Source organism: Hyla sarda, chromosome 9 (assembly GCF_029499605.1).
Source record: "Hyla sarda isolate aHylSar1 chromosome 9, aHylSar1.hap1, whole genome shotgun sequence".
Lineage (NCBI taxonomy): Eukaryota > Metazoa > Chordata > Amphibia > Anura > Hylidae > Hyla > Hyla sarda.
In genome coordinates this window covers 133,529,366-133,555,663 of record NC_079197.1, presented here as the reverse complement: position 1 = coordinate 133,555,663, position 26,298 = coordinate 133,529,366, and the positions used below count along the sequence as shown (strand labels likewise).

The window sequence follows — 26,298 nt, the reverse complement described above, 5'->3', positions numbered from 1 at the left end:
CCAGAACAGCAAAAAAAAACACATGGCATACCATTTTGGAAACTAGACCCCTCGGGGAACGTAACAAGGGGTAATGTGAACCTTAATACCCCACAGGTGATTCACGACTTTTGCATATGTAAAAAAAATATATATTTTTTTTACCTAAAATGCTTGGTTTCTCTAAAGTTTTACATTTTTAAAAAGGGTAATAGCAGAAAATACCCCCCAAAATTTGAAGCCCAATTTCTCCCGAATCAGAAAACACCCCATATGGGGGTGAAAAGTGCTCTGCTGGCGCACTACAGGTCTCAGAAGAGAAGGAGTCACATTTGGCTTTTTTGAAGGAAATTTTGCTCTGGGGGCATGCCGCATTTAGGAAGCCCCTATGGTGCCAGGACAGCAAAAAAAAACCCACATGGCATACCATTTTGGAAACTAGACCCCTCGGGGAACGTAACAAGGGGTAAAGTGAACCTTAATACCCTACAGGTGTTTCACGACTTTTGCATATGTAAAAAAAAATAAAAAAATTTACCTAAAATGCTTGGTTTCCCAAAAAATTTACATTTATACAAAGGGTTAAAGCAGAAAATACCCCCCAAAATTTGAAGCCCAATTTCTCCCGATTCAGAAAACACCCCATATGGGGGTGAAAAGTGCTCTGTTGGCACACTACAGGTCTCAGAAGAGAAGGAGTCACATTTGGCTTTTTAAAAGCAAATTTTGCTCTGGGGGCATGCCGCATTTAGGAAGCCCCTATGGTGCCAGGACCGCAAAAAAACCCCACATGGCATACCATTTTGGAAACTAGAGCCCTCGGGGAATGTAACAAGGGGTTAAGTGAACCTTAATACCCTACAGGTGTTTCACGACTTTTGCATATGTAAAAAAAAATAAAAAAATTTACCTAAAATGCTTGGTTTCCCAAAAAATTTACATTTATACAAAGGGTTAAAGCAGAAAATACCCCCCAAAATTTGAAGCCCAATTTCTCCCGAGTACGGCGATACCCCATATGTGACCCTTAACTGTTGCCTTGAAATACGACAGGGCTCCAAAGTGAGAGCGCCATGCGCATTTGAGGCCTAAATTAGGGATTGCATAGGGGTGGACATAGGGGTATTCTACGCCAGTGATTCCCAAACAGGGTGCCTCCAGCTGTTGTAAAACTCCCAGCATTCCTGGACAGTCAACGGCTGTCCGACAATACTGGGAGTTGTTGTTTTGCAACAGCTGGAGGCTCCGTTTTGGAAACCGTGGCGTACCAGACGTTTTTCATTTTTATTGGGGAGGGGAGGGGGGCTGTGTAGGGGTATGTGTATATGTAGTGTTTTTTACTTTTTATTTTATTTTTTGTGTTAGTGTAGTGTAGTGTTTTTAGGGTACAGTCGCACGGGCGGGGGTTCACAGTAGTTTCTCGCTGGTAGTTTGAGCTGTTGCAGAAAATTTGCTGCAGCTCAAACTTGCAGCCCGATACCTACTGTAATCCTCCGCCCATGTGAGTGTACCCTGTACATTCACATTGGGGGGGACATCCAGCTGTTGCAAAACTACAACTCCCAGCATGCGCTGAGAGACTGTACATGCTGAGAGTTTTAGTTTTGCAACAGCTGTAGGCACACTGGTTATGTATCACGGAGTTTGTGACCTTACTCAGTGTTTCAAAACCAGTGTGCCTCCAGCTGTTGCAAAACTACAACTCCCAGCATGTACGGTGCATCGTGTAAGGTGACTGCTGGGAGTTGTAGTTTGCAACAGCTGGAGGCACACCGGTCGTGAAACAATGAGTTAGGTAAAAAAAAAAACTAAGTTTCACAACCAGTGTGCCTTCAGCTGTTGCAAAACTACAACTCTCAGCAGTCACCGACAGCCAACGGGCATGCTGGGAGTTGTAGTTATGCAACCAGCAGATGCACCACTACAACTCCCAGCATGCACTTTAGCTGTTTGTGCAAGCTGGGAGTTGTAGTTATACAACAGCTGAAGGTACACTTTTCCATAGAAAAAATGTGCCTCCAGCTGTTGCAAAACCATAAGTCCCAGCATGCCCATAAGGGAATGCTGGGAGTTGTGGTGGTCTGCCTCCTGCTGTTGCATAACTACAGCTCCCAGCATGCCCTTTTTGCATGCTGGGAGCTGTTGCTAAGCAACAGCAGGAGGCTGTAACTCACCTCCTGCTGCTGCTCCATCGCAGGACTGTCCCACGCCGCCGCCGTCGCTCCTGGGGCCCCGATCCCAACATTAACGCCGGGGATCGGGGTCCCCAGCACCCGGGGTCGTCTTCCCGCACCCGCTCACGCCCTCCGGAAGAGGGGCGGAGCGGGTGCGGGAGTGACACCCGCAGCAGGCGCCCTGATTGGTCGGCCGGTAATCCGGACGACGAATCAGGGCGATCGTGAGGTGGCACCAGTGCCACCTCACCCCTGCAGGCTCTGGCTGTTCGGGGCCGTCAGAGACGGCCCCGAACAGCCAGTTATTCCGGGTCACCGGGTCACTGGAGACCCGATTGACCCGGAATCGCCGCAGATCGCTGGACTGAATTGTCCAGCGATCTGCGGCGATCGCCGACATGGGGGGGCATAATGACCCCCCTGGGCGATATGCCGGGATGCCTGCTGAAAGATTTCAGCAGGCATCCGGCTCCGGTCCCCAACCGGCTAGCGGTGGGGACCGGAATTCCCACGGGCGTATGGATACGCCCTGCGTCCTTAAGGACTCGGGATGCAGGGCGTATCCATACGCCCTGCGTCCTTAAGAGGTTAAGTATGGCACAGGACAGGTCCTGTACCGGGACACCACAAAGATAAAGCAAGTCCTTACATATAAAAGTAAGAAAGATCTGCTGGAAGCTGTAATCACTGTCTATGTAGAGGACAGGAGCTTCTTCAGGGTCCTGTACTGGAAAATGGAGCCGCCCCACCTGGTGTAAAGGGTAGTACAGAACATGTAATACCTCCCTGTACTGTAGAGGGCGCTACCAGACAGAAATTCAGTGCATACACTTCAGTAATACATGGGGTTTTACCAGTAAAATGCCCATTCTGATTGGTTGGTTCTTCCAGACATTGACACGTTTCACAGATCTGGACTGTCTGTACATTGTATGTTACAATGGTCCAGAAAAGTGTTGAAACTATTGTATGTTGAGGCCATTGTAAGTTGAGGGATCACTGTACATGATCAGCAGCCAAATGATGGCTAGTAGGGTCATATATCAGATAAACACAGCAAAACATATAAAGTAGTTACACAGCAAAAAAGTCACAATGGTGTTTATATCCCCAAAGAAGTAACAGCACCTCAGGGAATCCTCTCAGCCTCTAGACCAAGGGAACCTCATGTTGTGCAGCGCACCAGTGGTTCTCAACCGGAGCAATGAGAGAACCTGCCAGGAAAAAGGGGAAGTTGGCTACAAGATGCACTAGGATGCCTGCTGCATAACAATATCGCAGGTGATGAAGTGCATCCTACGAACTAGTGACTCTACCTGCGGCCACAATAGGCCAGAAGCATCGCTACTTCCTGATACACATAATGGCCCTGATTTACTAAGAGTGTTGTGTAGGTTTCTTTGTGGGTTTTAATTCCCTACAAATTCCCAACAGTTTTCCTCAGCTGAAATCCACCACATTTTCTGTGGAAACCCTAGTAAATATGTTGGATTTTTGTGAAAATGTCGGGAACAAGCCCTTTTTGTGTGTGACCACGCCCCTTTTCCTGATGGTCACACCCCTTTTTCAGGTTTTCTTAGTAAGATGGAGAGTTAGTAGGATTTTTTTCAACTCTGGCGCAAATTCTGGCACAGACAGAATTTCTGGCGCAATGTGCCAAAATCTGGCGCACAGCCCGACATGTCGGGTTTGCAATAGTAAATGAGGGCTAGTGACGTTGCCTTGATGACGACGCACAGGGACGTTCATGCGCAGGGACATCACGGACGTCCCTGTGCTTCGTCATCAAGGCAACGTCACTAGTCCGGGGCCGGCCCGGAGCGGAGAAGATGGCCTCCCGGCGAAGATGGACAACCTGGAACGACTAACCCTCCCCACCGGACGGTCCCTGCAGCATAGATGGCCCGGACCAGCTCACCCTTCCTTCCCACCGAGGGGAGGTGAGTAGAAAACTAAAGGGGGTCTGGAAAATAACGAAGGCCGCAGTAGTCTTCAACCTGCCGACCTCCAGATGTTTCAAAACTACAACTCCCAGCATGTCCAGACAGCCGATGGCTGTCCGGGCATGCTGGGAGTTGTAGTTTTGCAACATCTGGAGGTCTGCAGGTTGAAGACCACTGAGAAGGGATTGACAGGCAGAGAGTTCACTCGAGTATAAGCCGAGGGGGGCGTTTTCAGCATTAAAAATAATATACTTGAGTATATACGGTAACATGTCTTTAAATTTTGCAGAATTCCGGACTAAATCTTATTAAAGCCAATAGGGCTTTAAATTGTAGCTGAGTTTTGTGTTTTGAACACACAGAAATTCTTAAATTGTGCAAAACTGCAAAAATTCGGCAGCAAGCTTTGCAGAACTGAATTTTAACGGAACCACAGAATTTCCATCTTGTGAACATAGCCTAAAAATTCTGTGTCAAATTCCTTTTCAAATTCTGCAGCGATTCTGTGCCAATTCCACTGCAATCAGAAGATAGCAGATTTGAAGAATTTCCTGACCATAATGATTCCTCGCCAATTTCTCTGTGTGAACATACCCCAAGAGGAACATCAGAGAGGGCGAGAACCGGTGTGCACTGCCTATGTGTTTGCTATATTAGTGTTTTTTATGCTGCTGAAATATTTACAAATACAGGAATTTATTTGTATAACCCCCCCCCGGTGTTAAAACCCCAAACCCCGCTCTCCCCCAACCCCCGTTTAAAACCACAATCCCCGCTCTCCCCTAAACATACATACATACTGCAGAGTCCAGCAGTGGCGTGCAGAGGCAGCAGCGGTGGCGACATGTGCGGGAGGAGTGGCCGGCGTGTGAGCCCAGGGAGCCAATGCGCTCGCTGATTGACAGGCAGGGAGTGAGTGCAGGCTGAATGAATATGGACCAATTGCCTGGCTGGCATCGGTCCGGATTCAGGCGTGACGTCACGCCAGCCTGCAGACAGCCACTAGGAGGGAGACCCCCTAGTGGCCGGTTTTCAAACGTAATTTTAAAATTTTTAATAAAAAAAAATGAAAATATATTAGAGATATGTTGTAGTATATATGTACTACAACATATAAAAAATAAAAAACTTGATGACAGTGCCCATTTAAGGTCTCTGAAGTCACTGGTCACCTCCGTGGGCCCGGCTACACTGTATAGACTCTTCCATCTGTCACTCAGTAAAGCTACCGTTGTCTGTAACTTGGTGTCTGAGTCATTATTGCCCCCGTGCCTAGCCCAGGATCCAGTGGAATACCTTTGGGTGGCATTGAGGATAAACCACGCCCTGGTGTCACGAATTCAAGGGATTCATGCCATCTGCCCTGCATCTCACCCCATACCACATTAAAAAAAAAAAACGAACATGTGGGTATGAGGAAGGAAGTCTAAGAAAAGCCAAGTCGTCTCTGTCCTGTAGCATTAGTGTTGAGTAGCGCCACCTGCTGGGAAACAAAATTTTTCACTATGGTGTAAACGTAGCAGCGTTCCTAGTGGTGTGAATACTAAGCATGTATCAGTTCCATCAGTGTTTCCCAACCAGGGTGCCTCCAGCTGTTGCAAAACTACAACTCCCAGCATGCCCGGACAGCCAACGGCTGTCCGGGCATGCTGGGAGTTGTAGTTTTGCCAAAGCCGGAGGCACCCTGGTTGGGAAACACTGAGTTACATTGTATCCCCAGTGTAATTGTGTTACACTCCCGCACTGTGACATGCAGTATCCCAAGTGCCCACCAGCAGGGTCTGCCCACCAGTAAGAGCTCATGTCCCTATTTGGCATCCTCAGGAGATGGCACAGAGCCAGGACATGCGCTCCAGCCTGGAGAGGGCACACATTCAGCACCCTGCTGTAGTCGGTGGCCATTGTGCCTGATCACAGGGAGCTCCAGGGGCAGCTATGGAGGTGGGGGAGAGTCAGCCTGAAGTTGAGATCCAGGAGAATAAGAAAATTGACATGTCCTTGGGTAGGTCACTGTTCCTTATTCTGTGCTACATTGCGGAAAGTTTTCTGCTGACATCACAAGGGTTATTTATAATGTACATGTGCTCTGAGCTACAGACTAGTGTATAACACCTGTTATATTTCTATTATATATGTCTAACATTATTATTAGAACCTGTAAGGCCGCTTCTAGTTATATTAGAAGGACTTTGGGGCTACTATAATGTGTCGTAAATTATCAAAATACATCCCAGTAAGAAAAAAACATACTTCACAATATCTTAGCTATTGGGGTAGATCATTGTTTCCCCACAAATGTGCCTCCAGCTGTTGCAAAACTACAACTCCCAGCATGCCTAGACAGCCTTTGGCTGTTTGGACATGCTGGGAGTTGTAGTTTTGCAACAGCTGGGGGCACACTGATTGGGGAACAGTGGGGAAGGTGCTTTTAGCATTTACGCTAATTCATTTAGAAATACGAACATGTGGGATAATGTACAGTTATTATTTGTTTGCTATATTGAGTTTTATTATATGGTAAACCCCCCACCCCCACCCCTCCCACCCCTTTATTAACCTAAAAGCAACTCGTGATTTGGTGGAATTGGCCCATACAGGTATTGCATGGAAAGTTATATAAAATGGTAATCTAGAATTAGGAAAACAGAGCTGATTTCTTTAAAAAAAATTTAGCCAAAACCAACACAGGGAAAACTGTAATGGAAAACTTTTTATATGTTGTACATCTTGGCAAAACATTAACCTTTGTAATATACTTTATAAGAATATCAACTCCCCATACCACCCAGAGCATAATCCTGTATGGCTGCAGCATCATCTTTGTCCCAGCTGAGGCACAGGCAGGGACAAAGTCCAGTGAGTGAGGGTGGAACTAGTACTCCTCTGTGCTCACTCCTGTCCTATCTAATAGACTTATGTCTGAAAACAGAGAGGAGGTGGTTACAGAGCAGCCTGCAGTGATTGGATGAAGAGACCCAGCACTGCATAGCAGAGGAAGTGAATGCATGGTGAGTGAGGGCGGGCTCAGTGCTTGTCTCTGAAGCATCCCTTCTTGAGCTGTGGATGTCAGAATGAGTGAGCAGCAGAACAGAGGGATTTGTGAGACAAATACAGAAGCTAGACACATAAAAAAGACATGTAAAGCATCTGCATGACCTGTAATACGACAGGTATGCTTTAAAGGAAATCTGTCACCAGTGTCACCTACACTAACCTGTCGGTACCGACAGGTAGTGCAGGTGACACTGATGACAACGGTACTTACCTTGTCCCATTTTGTGCAGGGGATCTCCAGTAATCTCCTCCGTTAGCTGTTAGCGGTGACGTCAGTAAGCTCCGCCCGTGCCCCTAGCAGGTTGCCCGGAGCGGAGTTAACGGAGGAGCTTACCGAAGATCCCTGCCACGGAATGGGACAAGGTGAGTACCGCTGTCATCAGTGTCACCTGCATCAGTACTGACAGGTTAGTGCAGGTGACACTGGTGACAGATTTCCTTTAAAACCACTAAAGAAAAAAAACACTGCTCACCTTTTCAGTCCCCCCCAATCCAGTGCAGATGCTCCAGGGGTTCTCCACCGGTCTTTGTCTTAAAGGGGTTATCCAGGAAAAAACATTTTTTATATATCAACTGGCTACAGAAAGTTAAACAGATTTGTAAATTACTTCTATTAAAAAATCTTAATCCTTTCAGTACTTATGAGCTTCTGAAGTTAAGGTTGTTCTTTTCTGTCTAAGTAATCTCTGATGACACGTGTCTCGGGAACCGCCCAGTTTAGAAGAGGTTTGCTATGGGGATTTGCTTCTAAACTGTGCGGTTCCTGAGACACATGTCATCAGAGAGCACTTAGACAGAAAAGAACAACCTTAACTTCAGAAGCTCATAAGTACTGAAAGGATTAAAATTTTTTAATAGAAGTAATTTACAAATCTGTTTAACTTTCTGGAGCCAGTTGATTATATATATATATATATATATATATATATATATATATATATACATATATTGTAAAGATTCCTCCTTGGGGATTAGCTCTGGGATCGGCCTGGACACTGCCACGGGACACGTTTCCACTCAAACCCGCAGACAACAGTTATTCATGCAAGCCTGGCACCTCGCCAGCTTTATTTAGACAGGTTGCAGGGGAAAACAAACATAACGCAGGAACAAAATAAAATCCTAGACTGTCTGGTCACTGACTACACATATCAGCATGCCCTGACTACTATCTGGTGAGCTACCCTCAGCCAGTCAAACATGTGACTGCAACCTGCTACTCACAGTTCACACCACTTCTTGGACCACTCGCAGCACCTTCTGCGTGTTACCTAAACAGGGCCCGTGTGTCTCCCCCTCTAACAGCCAGCATACTGTATCCCAGGGAGAGCCCCAACTATTCTGTTTTCTTTCCTTTTAAACACACCTCCCCTTCCTGATACCTCATTAATCAGGCCACAGGTGGAGCATTCTGCAGAGTTAGCAAGGGAAATACACCCTTTCCTTGCCACACTGCCACAATACATATATATATAAAAGTTTTTTTTTCCTGGACAACCCCTTTAATGTGCTAGTAATGGCGATAACTGGCCACAGCAGTCACAGGCTATATGTGCTGGCATCATGGCTCAGGACAGAGTGGTGATGCCAATAGTAGGACACGTGGGAGATAACTGGGGCCACAGATTGCCTGCACTGATCAACAGCTTCAATAGACAGGACAATTATTTATTTATTTTATTATTTATTCATTCATTCATTGCTATTGCTTTATATAGTACAACAGTAATATGTGCACATTCTGAGGCTCTTCCCTTGGCAGTTCCCAGTAGACATACAAGATTATTTTTAGCAATACATGACTTAACACCGACTAATATATCCAAAAGACCAATGACTGTTCATACCCTAAAAATGCTTCCTGTTAAGTGTCAACGCTCATAGGCCTGTATACTATTATTTTCAGCTGAAACTTTAGTATCCTATAGGATGCCAAGCAGAGCATGACGCCAGATCACTAGTTTCTCCTTTGCCTTGGAGAAGAAGTGGTGTCAGGTTGTGTACCCCATAAACCCTAAGTCTCCAAACTGTGGAGCTCCAGCTGTTGCAAAACTCTCAGCATGCCCGGGCAGTTTGCTGGGAGTTGTAGTTTTGCAACAGTTGGAGCTCCACAGTTTGGTGATTACTGCCGTAAACTGATCGCTGTGAGGTTAGTGTCTCTAAACCTTAGCATTTGGCTGACAACCAACTTTCCCTTAAAAAGTTTAAAGCTAGGTTTCCACTTGGTTTTTTTTCTGGCAGTTTTTGGATATCTGCCACTGCAGTTTTTGAGCCAAAGTCAGAAGTGGATCCATAATGGAGGAGAAGTCTAAGTTCTTCCTTTATATGTCCTATTCCTTTTGATTATACTTCTGGCTTTGGCTCAAAAACTGCAGTGGCAATTTTCCAAAAACTGCCAGAAAAAAAACCAAGTGGAAACCTAGCCTTAGGGTATTTTAACACGGCAGACTTTTTCACAATTCCACTGAAATTTGGTTCAGTAAAAGCTGCAGAACATAAATTTTCCCAAGGAATTGCGGCAGAATTGCTGTTATCTAAACACAGAATTCTGCTGGGGCCCCCTGCAATCTCCTGTACGGGGCCGCAGCAGTCTACAGGAAGTGCTGTGTTGTCCCCAGCAGAAAGCTGCGACAGACACGCCCCCTCCATGTATCTCTATGGGATACATGGAGGGGGCGTGTTGGCTGCCGCGTCATGCACGGCCCCGTACAGGAGATCGCAGATAGGGAATAAGTTATATTGCACTACAGTTCTCCTTTAAAGAGTAGCTCCCACCATCCTTTTTTTTTTCTTTCTGTCCCTGCCTTTACATTTTTTTTTACTATATTAAAAGTGCCTTTTTGCCTGCCTGGTAGTGTGCTCACTTACCAGGCAGACTTCCCCATCAGGTGCGATGTCACTGATGCCTGCTGGGGCCGACACTTCCGCCCTTAGTTCATCTATACAGGGTGTGTCAGGCCCAAGGCCTGATTATTAAAATCCTATATGTGTATTATAACTGTAACTGTGTAATGTCTTATCCAAGACATGGGTGAGGGGTCATTCAGACGGTGTATCCTTTTTGTGTATTGCCTTTTATTGGGGGTCTGGCTGTTTGTTTGTATCTCCTTTGAAGTCAGAGGCCCTTTGAAGCAGCAGGATGTAAGGGCACTCTGGTCCCATCATATAATCAACCAGATAAGAGGGCCAGGAACAGAGATGCCCCCCTGGTGGGATCAGAGGGGAGGGGGGAATGGAGTCTCCCTCCAAAAAGGCAGATATATAATACTTAACAATGCTAGACTCGGGGTGTTCAAGGCTGAGCCAAAAGCTGACAAGAGCTGGACTCACGGCTATACCATCATGCTGTAAGAACTTCATTTTTGTTTTCTGAACTTGTCTTGCAAAACTCTTTTATATATTTTTATACCTGTATGTCATTTGTTCCTGTATTTTTATATAGTCAGCACTGTGATACCTTTTATCAGATTAAATGTTTAATTAATCAGCTCTGGTCTTTGATCTCTAAATATATGAGCTCACCTTTCTGAAGGCAGCTCTGGTGCAAACACGTTTATCTCAGGGTTAATTTGGTGACTTGCTGGGACTAGTAGTGGATACCCAGAGGTCTGGCGGCTTTAACCCTTGCACCATCACACTCTCTCTAGCGTCTTAGCTGGACCGATAGGGTGTGATCGTGACAGAGTGCCTCCAGCTGTTTCACCACTACAACTCCCAGCTTGCCCTGACATCTATTGGCTGTCAGGGCATGCTGGGAGTTGTAGTGGTTAAACAACTGGAGGCACCCTGTGTTGAAAGCAATAACTTTGTTAGGGCCGTGGCGCTACCCCGAACCCCCGAACCCTAACCTCCCTCCCTCTCTCCCCCACCCCCCGCAAGAGACATACCCGAGTGTGCAGAGCAGCAGCAGTGGCGTGTAGATGCCGGGAGGCGGGGCTGGCGTGTGAGGCCAGGGAGCCAATGCGCTCTCAGCGCTCGCTCCCGTCTGTCTGATTGACAGGCAGGGAGTGAGCGCAGGCTGAATGAATTAGGACCGATGCCCGGCTGTCACGCCCCCTCCCGTAGGCTTGCATTGAGGGGCGGAGCGTGACGTCACACGCTCCGGGGACTGATTACAAACGGGGTGCCGCGTGCAAGATCCCGGGGGTCCCCAGCGGTGAGACTCCCGCGATCATGCATCTTCTCCCCTAACCTTTGGGGAAAAGATGTCTAAGCACCGGCGAACCCCTTTGAGTTCAAGCCCCACTGATTCCGCCGCAAAATTCCGCTAAATATAAGACTAGTCTCATATTTTGATTGAATGCAGAAAGCAGAATATCCGCAACGGAATGCCTGCTACGGAAATTCTGCTGGTTGCAATTCATTACGTCATAATTTCGGTCGGAATTCTTCCACAGAATTTCACACGGAAATTGCGTCATGTGAACATACCCATAGCCTTTTATACAGAACTAGTAACATCTGACAGAAGAAGGGTGTTATATGTCCTCTTTGAAAAGCAAATAATTGTAATAGATCTGCATTCAGCATCTGTAGTATTGTAAAGATCAACCAGGTACATGATATGTATATTGTAGAAAATGACAGTATCTTTATTTTCTTCAATTTTTATTTTCCTTTTGATCAAAGCAAATTGTTTGAAAATGACTTGAAGCCTGAACGGAGAATTCTGTATATGCATGCCTCCTTGCAGTGCCAGCATATACTTATGTCATCTTCAAAAAGCTTAGATGTTCTGATATATTATTTACAGGTACATGTGTTTGGTTGTAAATTCTATTAAGAACATTACAATGTGTCAGCTGTCTGGATGGCGACAAAAGGAGCAACAAGTCAGATCCGTACATCTGACTATAGAATACATAGAAGCAAAACCACAAAACCACAGATCTGCAAGGAGATCAAAATCATAAAACCTCAACATGGTCTGGTTACCATATGTAGTACAAACAATATGATAGAGAATGTTGCTAACTAGTTGAGCTTAAAGGAGAAGTCTTGTCCTAAAAAGTACTGAAAATTATATCTCCATATATCCTCCATATATCTCTATGGGAGAGCCGAAGCTAGCCGAAGGACTCTCCCATAGAGATATATGGATGGGGCGTGTCGGCCCCCACTTCAGCCTGGGGTCATGATGCACCGCTCCAGGAGAGAAACGGGCCCCATACAGGAGTTTGCAGAGGGTCTCAGAGGTCTGTTTTCTAGTAATTTTTAGGATAAGAAATCTTTAAAGGAGAACCCCAGTGAATATTAACTTATCCCGTCCACAAGTAGATGGTACACACTCCATTCATTTCTATGGGAGCGCCAATAATGCCTGAGAGCTGTGCTCAGGTCTTTTCGACACGCCCATAGAAATGAATGGAGCGCATGCTGCCTGCAGCTCCTCACTGAGAACCGTTGTCCTTTCAGGAGATTGTGGGGGTCCCAGCGGTTGGACCTCCTGCGATCAGTTACCTATCCCTTATCCTGGGGATAAGTACATTTTCAATGGATATCTCCTTTAACCACCTATAGCGGGCCCAGGTCCTCTAGCGGGCCCAGGTTGCACTACAGCTATACAACCACATGTAGCATATTTGCTGTGTATTTTCTGCACTAAATTTCTGTTGCAGAAAATGCACTGCATTTATAATACCAGCAATTAGTGGATGAAATTTATTCAGCATATTCTGCAGGAAAAAAAAGTCAGCATAAAACCTGTGTAGCAAAAGACTTGTGCGGATCTCTGTGGATTTACCACAGATTTAATACCCTTTTTTTTTTAAATATGAAGCATGGCTTTTAAAAAAGACCTTTAGGGATCCCCATACCATCCAGAACATAATCCTGTCTGGCTGCAGCATTATCTTTGTCCTAGCTGAAGCACAGGCTTCAAAGTCCAGTAAGTTAGTGGGGGCAGCACTAGCACTCCTCTGTGCTCACTCCTGTCCTATCAGACTGCAGCATGAAAACAGAGAGGAAGGGGTTACAGAGCACCCTGCAGTGATTGGATGAAGAGACCGAGCACAGAAAACTCAGGGAGGAAGATGCAGGGTGAGGGAAAGAGAAGGAGATGCCCCCTTAAAAGCACAGGATGAAAAAACCATGTTTAAAAATGTTAGCAACAGATAGAAGGTATTTGTGAGAGAACTATAGGTGCTAGACACATAAACATATATGTACAAGAACTGCCAAACATATGCATCGGAAACAACGCCTGCATGCATTGACCACTGGTGACAGATGTTACTGATAACCCCAGAAAGGTCACACAGCCATTAACCGATGTAGGTGGGCACAGTTTCGGACGTATGCATTTGGCAGCTTGTGTGGATGCAGCTTAAAAGTCCAGCAGGTGGAAGCACCATGTAAAGCCACTCACATGGTGCTGGGGGCATTAAAACAGGTGATTGGCAAATAACCTGTTAGGGTCACATGTGCCGTATGTTGCTGTGTATTTGCTGCTGCATATTCTTCTATGTGACCACAATGAAAAGTTTGAATGGAGCGGTGGTCGAGCTTGTGTCCTGCTCCTCTATTTACTGTCTAAGGAGCTGATAGAAACAGCTCATGAATATTCCCATAGAGTGGTAGAAATGACCAAGCAGCACCAGAATCTCAGACACAGACCTGAATGACGAACATAATTACTAAATTGGAAATATAAAGAAAGGGACAGGCGTCCTGCACTCACCGCGTAAGATCTGGTCAGACAGCTGCCATCTCGGGCTGCTCCTCCGGTAGGGTCTTCAAGACAGCGTGGGGTGCTCAGAGATGACCTCCGGCGGTTTCACGCATAGGAATGCGCTTCGTCCGGCCTCGAGGCCGGACGAAGCGCATTCCTATGCGTGAAACCGCCGGCAGTCGCCTCTGAGCGCCCCACGCTGTCTTGAAGACCCTACCGGAGGAGCAGCCCGAGATGGCAGCTGTCTGACCAGATCTTACGCGGTGAGTGCAGGACGCCTGTTCATTTCTTTATATTTCCTATAGATGATTTCTGATTGAATTGTCCTAGCACCGCCGTGTATGGTTGTTCTGGTCTCCTACCTAGCGTGAGCATATCCATCTTGTGTGTGAGGGCTGAAGGTATTGGTGCCACTGTTTGTTCCTTTTGATTGGATAATTACTAAATAAATAACACAAGGAGGTCATTTGCTAATGTTATGCCGACATCTGGTTATGCACCCAAATTGTGTTGCATGCTTTGTGTGCCAGAACATGCGACCAAAACTCCAAAAAACCTGCCAACTCTCCATTTAACGTAAAAAACTAGCGTTACAGCCGAAAAGGGTCCGTGTCCCGACAGTCACATTGACTAATGTTCTTGCTTAAAATGTGGTGGATTTGAGCTCTGGAAAAGCCGACAGCTCAGAGTTGTATCACTGTGGTCTCATTGTAGCATTGCGTTGAATTCTATTAGGCTAGGTTTCCACACAGGTTTCTTATTGGCGTTTTTTTGAGAACTGCCACTGCAGTTTTTGGGCCAAAGTCAGGAGTGGATCCATAGGGTGGGAGAAGTATAAGTCCTTCCTTTATATTTCCCATTCAAAAACTGCAGTGGCAGTTTTCCAAAAAATTTCAGAAAAAAACTTGTGTGGAAACCCACCCTTACTGTGTTCTCAATGCAGTTTAATTGTATAACTATGGTCTTTTTGTGGCATTGTATCATGTCCTGGATAACAAATCCCATATTTGCTAATAATGGACTCCGTGACAGCTGTTATACATCTTTATCTGACAATCCTATCTAGTGGAGTTACTCTTTCCACAGCAGTGAACTAATCCAACAAGTGTTTAATGATGATAAAGCTTAAAGGGAATCTGTCAGATGTCCCATGATGCCCAAACCACGGGCAGTATGAAACAGCCACAGGTACCCTCACTACTATCAGGGCCGTCTTTCATTTTCATTGGACCCAGACACACCCTACAGACACACATTACAGACACACACTACAGACACACACTACAGACACACACTTATAGACACACACTACAGACATACCCTACAGACATACACTTATAGACACACACTACAGACGTACACTTATAGACACACACTACAGACACACACTACAGACACACACTACAGGCACACACTTATAGACACACACTACAGACGTACACTTATAGACACACACTACAGACACACACTACAGACATACCCTACAGACACACACTACAGACATACCCTACAGACACACACTACAGACACACACTACAGACACACACTACAGACACACACTACAGACACACACTTATAGACACACACTGCAGACATACCCTACAGACATACACTTATAGACACACACTACAGACATACACTACAGACACACACTACAGACACAAACACTACAGACACACAATGCAGACACGCACTACAGACATGCACTACAGACACACACTACAGACACACACTACAGACATACCCTACAGACATACACTTATAGACACACACTACAGACATACACTTATAGACACACACTACAGACACACACTACAGACATACACTTATAGACACACACTACAGACACACACGTATAGACACACACTACAGACACACACTACAGACTGTTATGATTCGGCTAGCTGGATGTGGATCCTCTGTGTCAGCGAGGGATAGGCGTGGACCGTGTCAGTGGACCGGTTCTAGGGTTGCTACTGGTTTTCACCAGAGCCCGCCGCAAAGCGGGATAGTCTTGCTGCGGCGGTAGCAACCAGGTCGTATCCACCGGCAACGGCTCAACCTCGCTGACTGCTGAGAAGGCGTGGGACAGAAGGACTAGGCAGAGGCAAGGTCAGACGTAGCAGAAGGTCGGGGCAGGCGGCAAGGTTCGTAGTCAATATGGATAGCAGGAGATCTGGAACACAGGCTTTGGACAACACTAAATGCTTTCACTGGCACAAGGCAACAAGATCCGGCAAGGAAGTGCAGGGGAAGTGAGGTTATATGGACAGGGAGCAGGTGGAAGCTAATTAGGCTGATTGGGCCAGGCACCAATCACTGGTGCACTGGCCCTTTAAATCTTAGAGAGCTGGCGCGCGCGCGCCCTAAGGAGTGGAGCCGCGCGCGCCAGGACGTGACAGCCGGGGACCGGGACAGGTGAGTGACTTGGGACGCGATTCGCGAGCGGGCGCGTCCCGTTATGCGAATCGCATCACTGCCGGCAATGTCAGTGCAGCGCTCCCGGTCAGCGGGTCTGACCGGGGCGCTGCAGAGAGAGGAACGCCGCGAGCGCTCCGGGGAGGAGCAGGGACCCGGAGCGCTCGGCGTAACAGTACCCCCCCTTAGGTCTCCCCCTCTTTTTTCGGGATGTTTCTCCATCCGGGATGAGGCCTGTATGAGGGATTTTTGAGTCTCTTTCCAGATGGTGGAGAAGTTCGGCAAACCTCATCAACAGCGGGCAAACCAGAAGGAGTGGGGAGGGGGGGAAAGAGGGTGAAGCTGGGCACGGGGCAAGGTGTTACCAGGACGGGGGCTATGAGGAGGAGACACAGCATAGTCCTGATAGGCCTTGGGGAGACCAGGTAAAGGAGGAGACACGGAGGTTTGACTGACGGGACTGGGAGCAGACGTGAGGCAATTTTTATGGCAAGAAGCACCCCAGCTCTTGATCTCCCCGGTGGTCCAATCAAGGGTAGGAGAGTGGCGTTGGAGCCATGGCAGACCAAGGAGGACTTCAGAGGTGCAGTTGGGCAAAACAAGAAGTTACATTTTTTCGTGATGTCGTCCAATGCTCATGAGCAGGGGTTCTGTGCGGTAACGCACAGTGCAGTCCAATTTCACTCCGATGACCGAGGAAATGTAGAGCGGCTTGACAAGACGGGTCACCGGGATGCAGAACTTATTCACCAAAGAGGCCAGAATAAAATTTCCAGAAGAACCAGAGTCCAAGAAGGCCACGGCTGAGAAGGAGGAGTTGGCAGAAGGAGAAATCCGCACGGGCACGGTGAGACTTGGAGAAGCAGACTTCGTACCAAGAGACGCCACTACCACGTGAGCTGGGTGCGTGCGTTTCCCAGACGTGGAGGACGAATAGGGCAATCCACCAAGAAGTGTTCAGTACTAGCGCAGTACAGACATAAATTATTATCCCTACGGTGAGTCCTCTCTTCATGGGTCAGGCGAGACCAATCCACTTTCATAGCCTCCTCGGCAGGAGGCACAGGGGTAGATTGCAAAGGATACTGTGAGAGAGGTGCCCAGAGATCAAGGTCTTTTTCCTGGTGGAGCTCCTGGTGTCTCTCAGAAAAACGCATGTCAATGCGGGTGGCCAAATGGATAAGTTCTTGCAGGTTGGCAGGAATCTCTCGTGCGGCCAGCACATCCTTGATGTTACTGGATAGGCCTTTTTTAAAGGTCGCGCAGAGAGCCTCGTTATTCCAAGATAATTCGGAAGCGAGAGTACAAAATTGGATGGCGTACTCGCCTACTGAAGAATTACCCTGGACCAGGTTCAGCAGGGCAGTCTCAGCAGAAGAAGCTCGGGCTGGCTCCTCAAAGACACTACGGACTTCAGCGAAGAAGGACTGGACTGTGGCTGTGGCAGGATCATTGTGGTCCCAGAGCGGTGTGGCCCAAGACAAGGCCTTTCCAGAAAGAAGACTCACTACGAACGCCACCTTTGACCGTTCTGTAGGAAATTGGTCCGACAACATCTCAATATGTAGGGAACATTGAGACAAGAAGCCACGGCAGAGTCTAGAGTCCCCATCAAATTTGTCCGTCAGGGACAAGCGGAGGCAAGGAGCGGCCACTCGCTGCGGAGGAGGTGCAGGAGCTGGCGGAGGAGATGGTTGCTGCTGTAGCAGTGGCAGAAGTTGCTGTAACGTGGCGGTCCACTGTGACAGCTGCTGTCCTTGTTGGGCAATTTGCTGAGATTGCTGGGCGACCACCGTGGATAGGTCAGCGAGACTTGGCAGCGGCACCTCAGCGGGATCCATGGCCGGATCTACTGTTATGATTCGGCTAGCTGGATGTGGATCCTCTGTGTCAGCGAGGGATAGGCGTGGACCGTGTCGGTGGACCGGTTTTAGGGTTGCTACTGGTTTTCACCAGAGCACGCCGCAAAGCTGGATGGTCTTGCTGTGGCGGTAGCAACCAGGTCGTATCCACCGGCAATGGCTCAACCTCGCTGACTGCTGAGAAGGCGTGGGACAGAAGGACTAGGCAGAGGCAAGGTCAGACGTAGCAGAAGGTCGGGGCAGGCGGCAAGGTTCGTAGTCAAAGAGGAATAGCAGAAGGTCTGGAACACAGGCTTTGGACAACACTAAACGCTTTCACTGGCACAAGGCAACAAGATCCGGCAAGGAAGTGCAGGGGAAGTGAGGTAATATAGCCAGGGAGCAGGTGGAAGCTAATTAGGAGCGGAGCCGCGCGTGCCAGGACGTGACAGCCGGGGACCGGGACAGTCGAGTGACTTGGGATGCGATTCGTGAGCGGGCGCGTCCCGCTATGCGAATCGCATCCCCGCCAGCAATGTCAGTGCAGCGCTCCCGGTCAGCGGGTCTGACCGGGGCGCTGCAGAGAGCAGGGAACCGGAGCGCTCGGCGTAACACAGACACACACTACAGACACACAATACAGACATACACTACAGACACACACTACAGACACACACTACAGACACACCCTACAGACACACACTACAGACACACACTTATAGACACACACTACAGACACACACTTATAGACACACACTACAGACATACACTTATAGACACACACTACAGACATACACTACAGACATACACTTATAGACACACACTACAGACACACACTACAGACACAGAATACAGACATACACTACAGACACACACTACAGACACACCCTACAGACACACACTACAGACACACACTACAGACATACACTACAGACACACACTACAGACATACACTTATAGACACACACTACAGACACACACGACAGACACACACTTATAGACACACACTACAGACATACACTACAGACACACACTACAGACATACACTTATAGACACACACTACAGACACACACTACAGACACACACTTATAGACACACACTACAGACACACACTACAGACACACACTACAGACACACACTACAGACATACACTACAGACACACACTACAGACATACACTTATAGACACACACTAGAGACACACACTACAGACACACACTTATAGACACACACTACAGACACACACTACAGACACACACACTACAGACACACACTACAGACACACACTACAGACATACCCTACAGACACACACTACAGACACACTACAGACATACCCTACAGACACACACTACAGACATACACTTATAGACACACACTACAGACACACCCTACAGACACACACTACAGACACACACTACAGACACACACTACAGACATACCCTACAGACATACACTTATAGACACACACTACAGACACACACTACAGACACACACTACAGACATACCCTACAGACACACACTACAGACATACCCTACAGACACACACTACAGACACACACTACAGACATACACTTATAGACACACACTACAGACATACACTTATAGACACACACTACAGACACACACTATAAACACACCCTACAGACACACACTACAGACACACACTACAGACACACACTACAGACACACACTACAGACATACACTACAGACACACACTACAGACATACACTTATAGACACACACTACAGACACACACTACAGATACACCCTACAGACATACACTTATAGACACACACTACAGACACACACTACAGACATACACTTATAGACACACACTACAGACACACACTACAGACATACACTTATAGACACACACTACAGACACACACTACAGACATACACTTATAGACACACACTACAGACACACACTTATAGACACACACTACAGACACACACTACAGACACACACTACAGACATACACTACAGACACACACTACAGACACACACTTATAGACACACACTACAGACACACACTTATAGACACACACTACAGACACACACTACAGACACACACTACAGACATACACTACAGACATACACTTATAGACACACACTACAGACACACACTTATAGACACACACTACAGACACACACTACAGACACACACTACAGACATACACTACAGACACACACTTATAGACACACACTACAGACACACACTACAGACACATACTACAGAAATACACTACAGACACACACTACAGACACACACTACAGACACACACTACAGACACACACTAAAGACACACACTACAGACACACTACAGACATACCCTACAGACACACACTACAGACACACACTACAGACACACACTACAGACACACGCTACAGACATACACTTATAGACACACACTACAGACACACACTACAGACACACCCTACAGACACACACTACAGACACACACTACAGACACACACTACAGACATACACTTATAGACACACACTACAGACACACTACAGACATACCCTACAGACACACACTACAGACACACACTACAGACATACCCTACAGACACACACTACAGACACACACTACAGACACACACTACAGACATACACTACAGACATACACTTATAGACACACACTACAGACACACACTTATAGACACACACTACAGACACACACTACAGACACATACTACAGAAATACACTACAGACACACACTACAGACACACACTACAGACACACACTACAGACACACACTAAAGACACACACTACAGACACACTACAGACATACCCTACAGACACACACTACAGACACACTACAGACATACCCTACAGACACACACTACAGACATACACTTATAGACACACACTACAGACACACCCTACAGACACACACTACAGACACACACTACAGACACACACTACAGACATACCCTACAGACATACACTTATAGACACACACTACAGACACACACTACAGACACACACTACAGACATACCCTACAGACACACACTACAGACATACCCTACAGACACACACTACAGACACACACTACAGACATACACTTATAGACACACACTACAGACATACACTTATAGACACACACTACAGACACACACTATAAACACACCCTACAGACACACACTACAGACACACACTACAGACACACACTACAGACACACACTACAGACATACACTACAGACACACACTACAGACATACACTTATAGACACACACTACAGACACACACTACAGATACACCCTACAGACATACACTTATAGACACACACTACAGACACACACTACAGACATACACTTATAGACACACACTACAGACACACACTACAGACATACACTTATAGACACACACTACAGACACACACTACAGACATACACTTATAGACACACACTACAGACACACACTTATAGACACACACTACAGACACACACTACAGACACACACTACAGACATACACTACAGACACACACTACAGACACACACTTATAGACACACACTACAGACACACACTTATAGACACACACTACAGACACACACTACAGACACACACTACAGACATACACTACAGACATACACTTATAGACACACACTACAGACACACACTTATAGACACACACTACAGACACACACTACAGACACACACTACAGACATACACTACAGACACACACTTATAGACACACACTACAGACACACACTACAGACACATACTACAGAAATACACTACAGACACACACTACAGACACACACTACAGACACACACTACAGACACACACTAAAGACACACACTACAGACACACTACAGACATACCCTACAGACACACACTACAGACACACACTACAGACACACACTACAGACACACGCTACAGACATACACTTATAGACACACACTACAGACACACACTACAGACACACCCTACAGACACACACTACAGACACACACTACAGACACACACTACAGACATACACTTATAGACACACACTACAGACACACTACAGACATACCCTACAGACACACACTACAGACACACACTACAGACATACCCTACAGACACACACTACAGACACACACTACAGACACACACTACAGACATACACTACAGACATACACTTATAGACACACACTACAGACACACACTTATAGACACACACTACAGACACACACTACAGACACATACTACAGAAATACACTACAGACACACACTACAGACACACACTACAGACACACACTAAAGACACACACTACAGACACACTACAGACATACCCTACAGACACACACTACAGACACACACTACAGACACACACTACAGACACACGCTACAGACATACACTTATAGACACACACTACAGACACACACTACAGACACACACTACAGACACACACTACAGACACACACTACAGACACACACTACAGACATACACTTATAGACACACACTACAGACACACTACAGACATACCCTACAGACACACACTACAGACACACACTACAGACATACACTTATAGACACACACTACAGACACACTACAGACATACCCTACAGACACACACTACAGACACACACTACAGACACACGCTACAGACATACACTTATAGACACACACTACAGACACACACTACAGACACACACTACAGACACACCCTACAGACACACACTACAGACACACACTTATAGACACACACTACAGACATACACTACAGACACACACTACAGACACACCCTACAGACATACACTACAGACACACACTTATAGACACACACTACAGACACACACTACAGACACACCCTACAGACATACACTACAGACACACACTTATAGACACACACTACAGACACACACTACAGACACACACTTATAGACACACACTACAGACACACACTACAGACACACACTTATAGACATACACTACAGACATACACTACAGACACACACTACAGACACACACTACAGACATACACTTATAGACATACACTACAGACACACACTACAGACATACACTTATAGACACACACTACAGACACACACTACAGACATACACTACAGACACACACTACAGACATACACTTATAGACACACACTACAGACACACACTACAGACATACACTACAGACATACACTTATAGACACACACTACAGACATACACTACAGACATACACTTATAGACACACACTACAGACACACACTACAGACATACACTACAGACACACACTTATAGACACACACTACAGACATACCCTACAGACACACACTACAGACACACACTACAGACATACACTACAGACACACACTACAGACACACACTACAGACATACACTTATAGACATACACTACAGACACACACTACAGACATACACTACAGACACACACTTATAGACACACACTACAGACACACACTACAGACACACACTTATAGACACACACTACAGACATACACTACAGACATACACTACAGACACACACTACAGACATACACTTATAGACACACACTACAGACACACACTACAGACATACACTTATAGACACACACTACAGACACACACTACAGACATACACTTATAGACACACTACAGACATACACTTATAGACACACACTACAGACACACACTACAGACATACACTACAGACATACACTACAGACACACACTTATAGACACACACTACAGACACACACTACAGACACACACTACAGACACACACTACAGACATACACTACAGACACACACTTATAGACACACACTACAGACATACACTTATAGACACACACTTATAGACACACACTACAGACATACACTTATAGACACACACTACAGACATACACTTATAGACACACACTACAGACATACACTTATAGACACACACTACAGACACACACTACAGACATACACTACAGACACACACTACAGACACACACTACAGACACACACTACAGACATACACTACAGACATACACTACAGACAATGGGAAATGGGCTATATGAGGGAAATGTCTTTGTGGAGTGGGAGGGGGCAGCTTTGTGAGGGGGAACATAGGTTCTAGGAGTGAAAATGGCTATATGAGGGGGACCTGCTATAAATGGGGAATAGAGACTATATGAGGAAGACCAGCTATATGAGGGGGAACATGGGCTATATGATGGGTAATATAGACTATAGGAGAGGCACCAGCTATATGAGGGGTACTTCTATATGAAATTCATATAGCCCATGTTCCCCCTCATTTAGCCCATGTTCCCCCCTCATACAGCCACTGTCCCCCTTCATACAGCCCTGTCCCCCCTCATACAACCAATGTTCCCCCTGATATAGCCTATTCCCTTCATACAACTAATCCCCTCCAACTAAGCCCCAAGACAAGCGCAGATCCTTTACTGTCTGGCAGGTGCGTACTAAAATCCCCTTATGGTGGAGAACCCCTTTAAATATTTGGATATGAAATGGGGAGGAATAAACTTAATGTACCTGGCCTGCACTCTGTTACTTCCTCCAACGCGGCTCCTGCAGTACCATAGAGCGCTGGCAGGAAGTGACATCCTGCCATCGCTATGCATTGCTGGGAGAAAGTCACAACCCGGGGCACAGTAGGTAGCCGGCTAAGCCACCGCAGGGCTGTGAAATGCTGTGCCGAGCCACAGCCATGGGATGCTGAGCTACCGCCATGTGATGCCAAGCTGAGCCGCCACGGGGCCGTGGGAATCCGGGCCGAGCTGCTGCATGAGTCGGGGGCCGTTCAAGCAAGTAACTGCCAGATTTTGCTAAAGGTCAAATCGAAATAATTGCAATTTATTTGGGATTGCGATATATCGTGCAGGCCTAGCATGGGGCTAAAGGGCTAGCTGCTTTGGGCTCAGGAATGACAGGGGCCAAGGCAGCTGCCCCTTTTGCCCCGTGTTAAATATGGCCCTGACTACTATGCATCATGGTTTACACTGTGGCATTACAGGGAAATCATATTTTTAAAGGTTACCTGTCTCCTGTTTCATATGATTTACTCTAAAATGTGTGGGCATTAAGCACCGTCCTATTGACTGCAGTGCAGTTTGGGTCTAAATCTGGATCTACTTCGGAAGTTCTGCTGAAGAACTTCCATAGTGCATAGAGCAGTAGATTGCCTTTGAGTAATATTTCCGTAAGGGCTGTAACAGAGCTCCACGCTGTCCATGCTGCTCTATAGTATATAAGTATTCATCCCTACTGTACAACAATATGTAAACACAGACCAAATCTCTCGTGTCCATAGCTTCTGTAACACAGCCTTCTGGATATACAATGACTCCGATCTTTGCAAGCCCATTATGAGTGAGCGCTGGGCACGTGGTATTGTTTCTGCTGTCGTCTGGCATTATCTCTTACTCAGGCGCTCTGACTGCATCGAGCCACTTAACAAATCTTTTGTGCTCCATAATACGGCTCAGACGATAGTCACCCTTGAGGCACAATTTCAATCTTTAAGACTGCAGAATAAGATGGAGAGCCGAGGATATACATCTACAAAGGGAATCAGGGCAGTGATTGTTGAATAATACGAAAAAAAACATACACACAGGATGCAACAGTGATTTTACTGGGCCCGGCCCTCTCTGCCTGTATACAGAACCATTCATTTTAGACAGCCAAAATGTACTGAGGGTATTCTTCTTATTATTCAGGAGAGAACACTGCTCTGCACTAAAGGCTTTTACTTTAACGGATATATTTCTATTCCATTGAACATAAATATCAGGAAAGTCTATTTCTTATGGCGCAAAGTAATTTTGGACCCTCTGAAGATTTTAAGGCCTTCCATGTAACCAATTCTCTGTAGTAGAGCACCAAATTCTGGCTTTGCTTATTAAAATCCCCAGTCATTTTCTAAGCCTCTTGAATGAGTCAAACAATGACTTGAAGGAAAGCTGCATTCCAATAGGTGTGCCACCTATTCTTTATTCTTTATGAGTGCTACTTTACATATTGTTTCCCCAAATTTCCAGTGGAGCAAGTATGATCTATAAGTCTCCACATGTCTTTATGGCACTTTCCTCAAGAATAATCCTTACCCTGTAAGTCTAATAGGACCCATGGACGGCTGTTACCTGAAATTAACAACCCCACTAAAGAACAAGAATTATACATTAATAATAACATTAATGCTTATGAAGAAATATAAAATCCCATCCCTTCCCCAATATCGCGCCACACCCCACCCT

General features: G+C 46.3%; 1 protein-coding gene across 3 annotated transcripts in view; it reads left to right on the top strand.

Moving 5' to 3' along the window:
- The window catches only part of LOC130291508 (UAP56-interacting factor-like), a 73,961-nt gene that overhangs the window by 7,910 nt on the left and 39,753 nt on the right, over window positions 1–26,298 (top strand). The window contains exon 1 of one of the 3 annotated variants that reach the window (XM_056540290.1): window positions 5,965–6,098. The exons of 1 other annotated variant lie outside the window; for it this stretch is intronic. In XM_056540290.1, coding sequence (XP_056396265.1) covers window positions 6,032–6,098 — 67 coding nt within the window. In that variant the 5' untranslated portion in view covers window positions 5,965–6,031. Of the gene's footprint in view, window positions 1–5,964; window positions 6,099–26,298 lie in introns of those variants that run through there. One more of the 3 variants, XM_056540291.1, reaches the window with a different exon arrangement.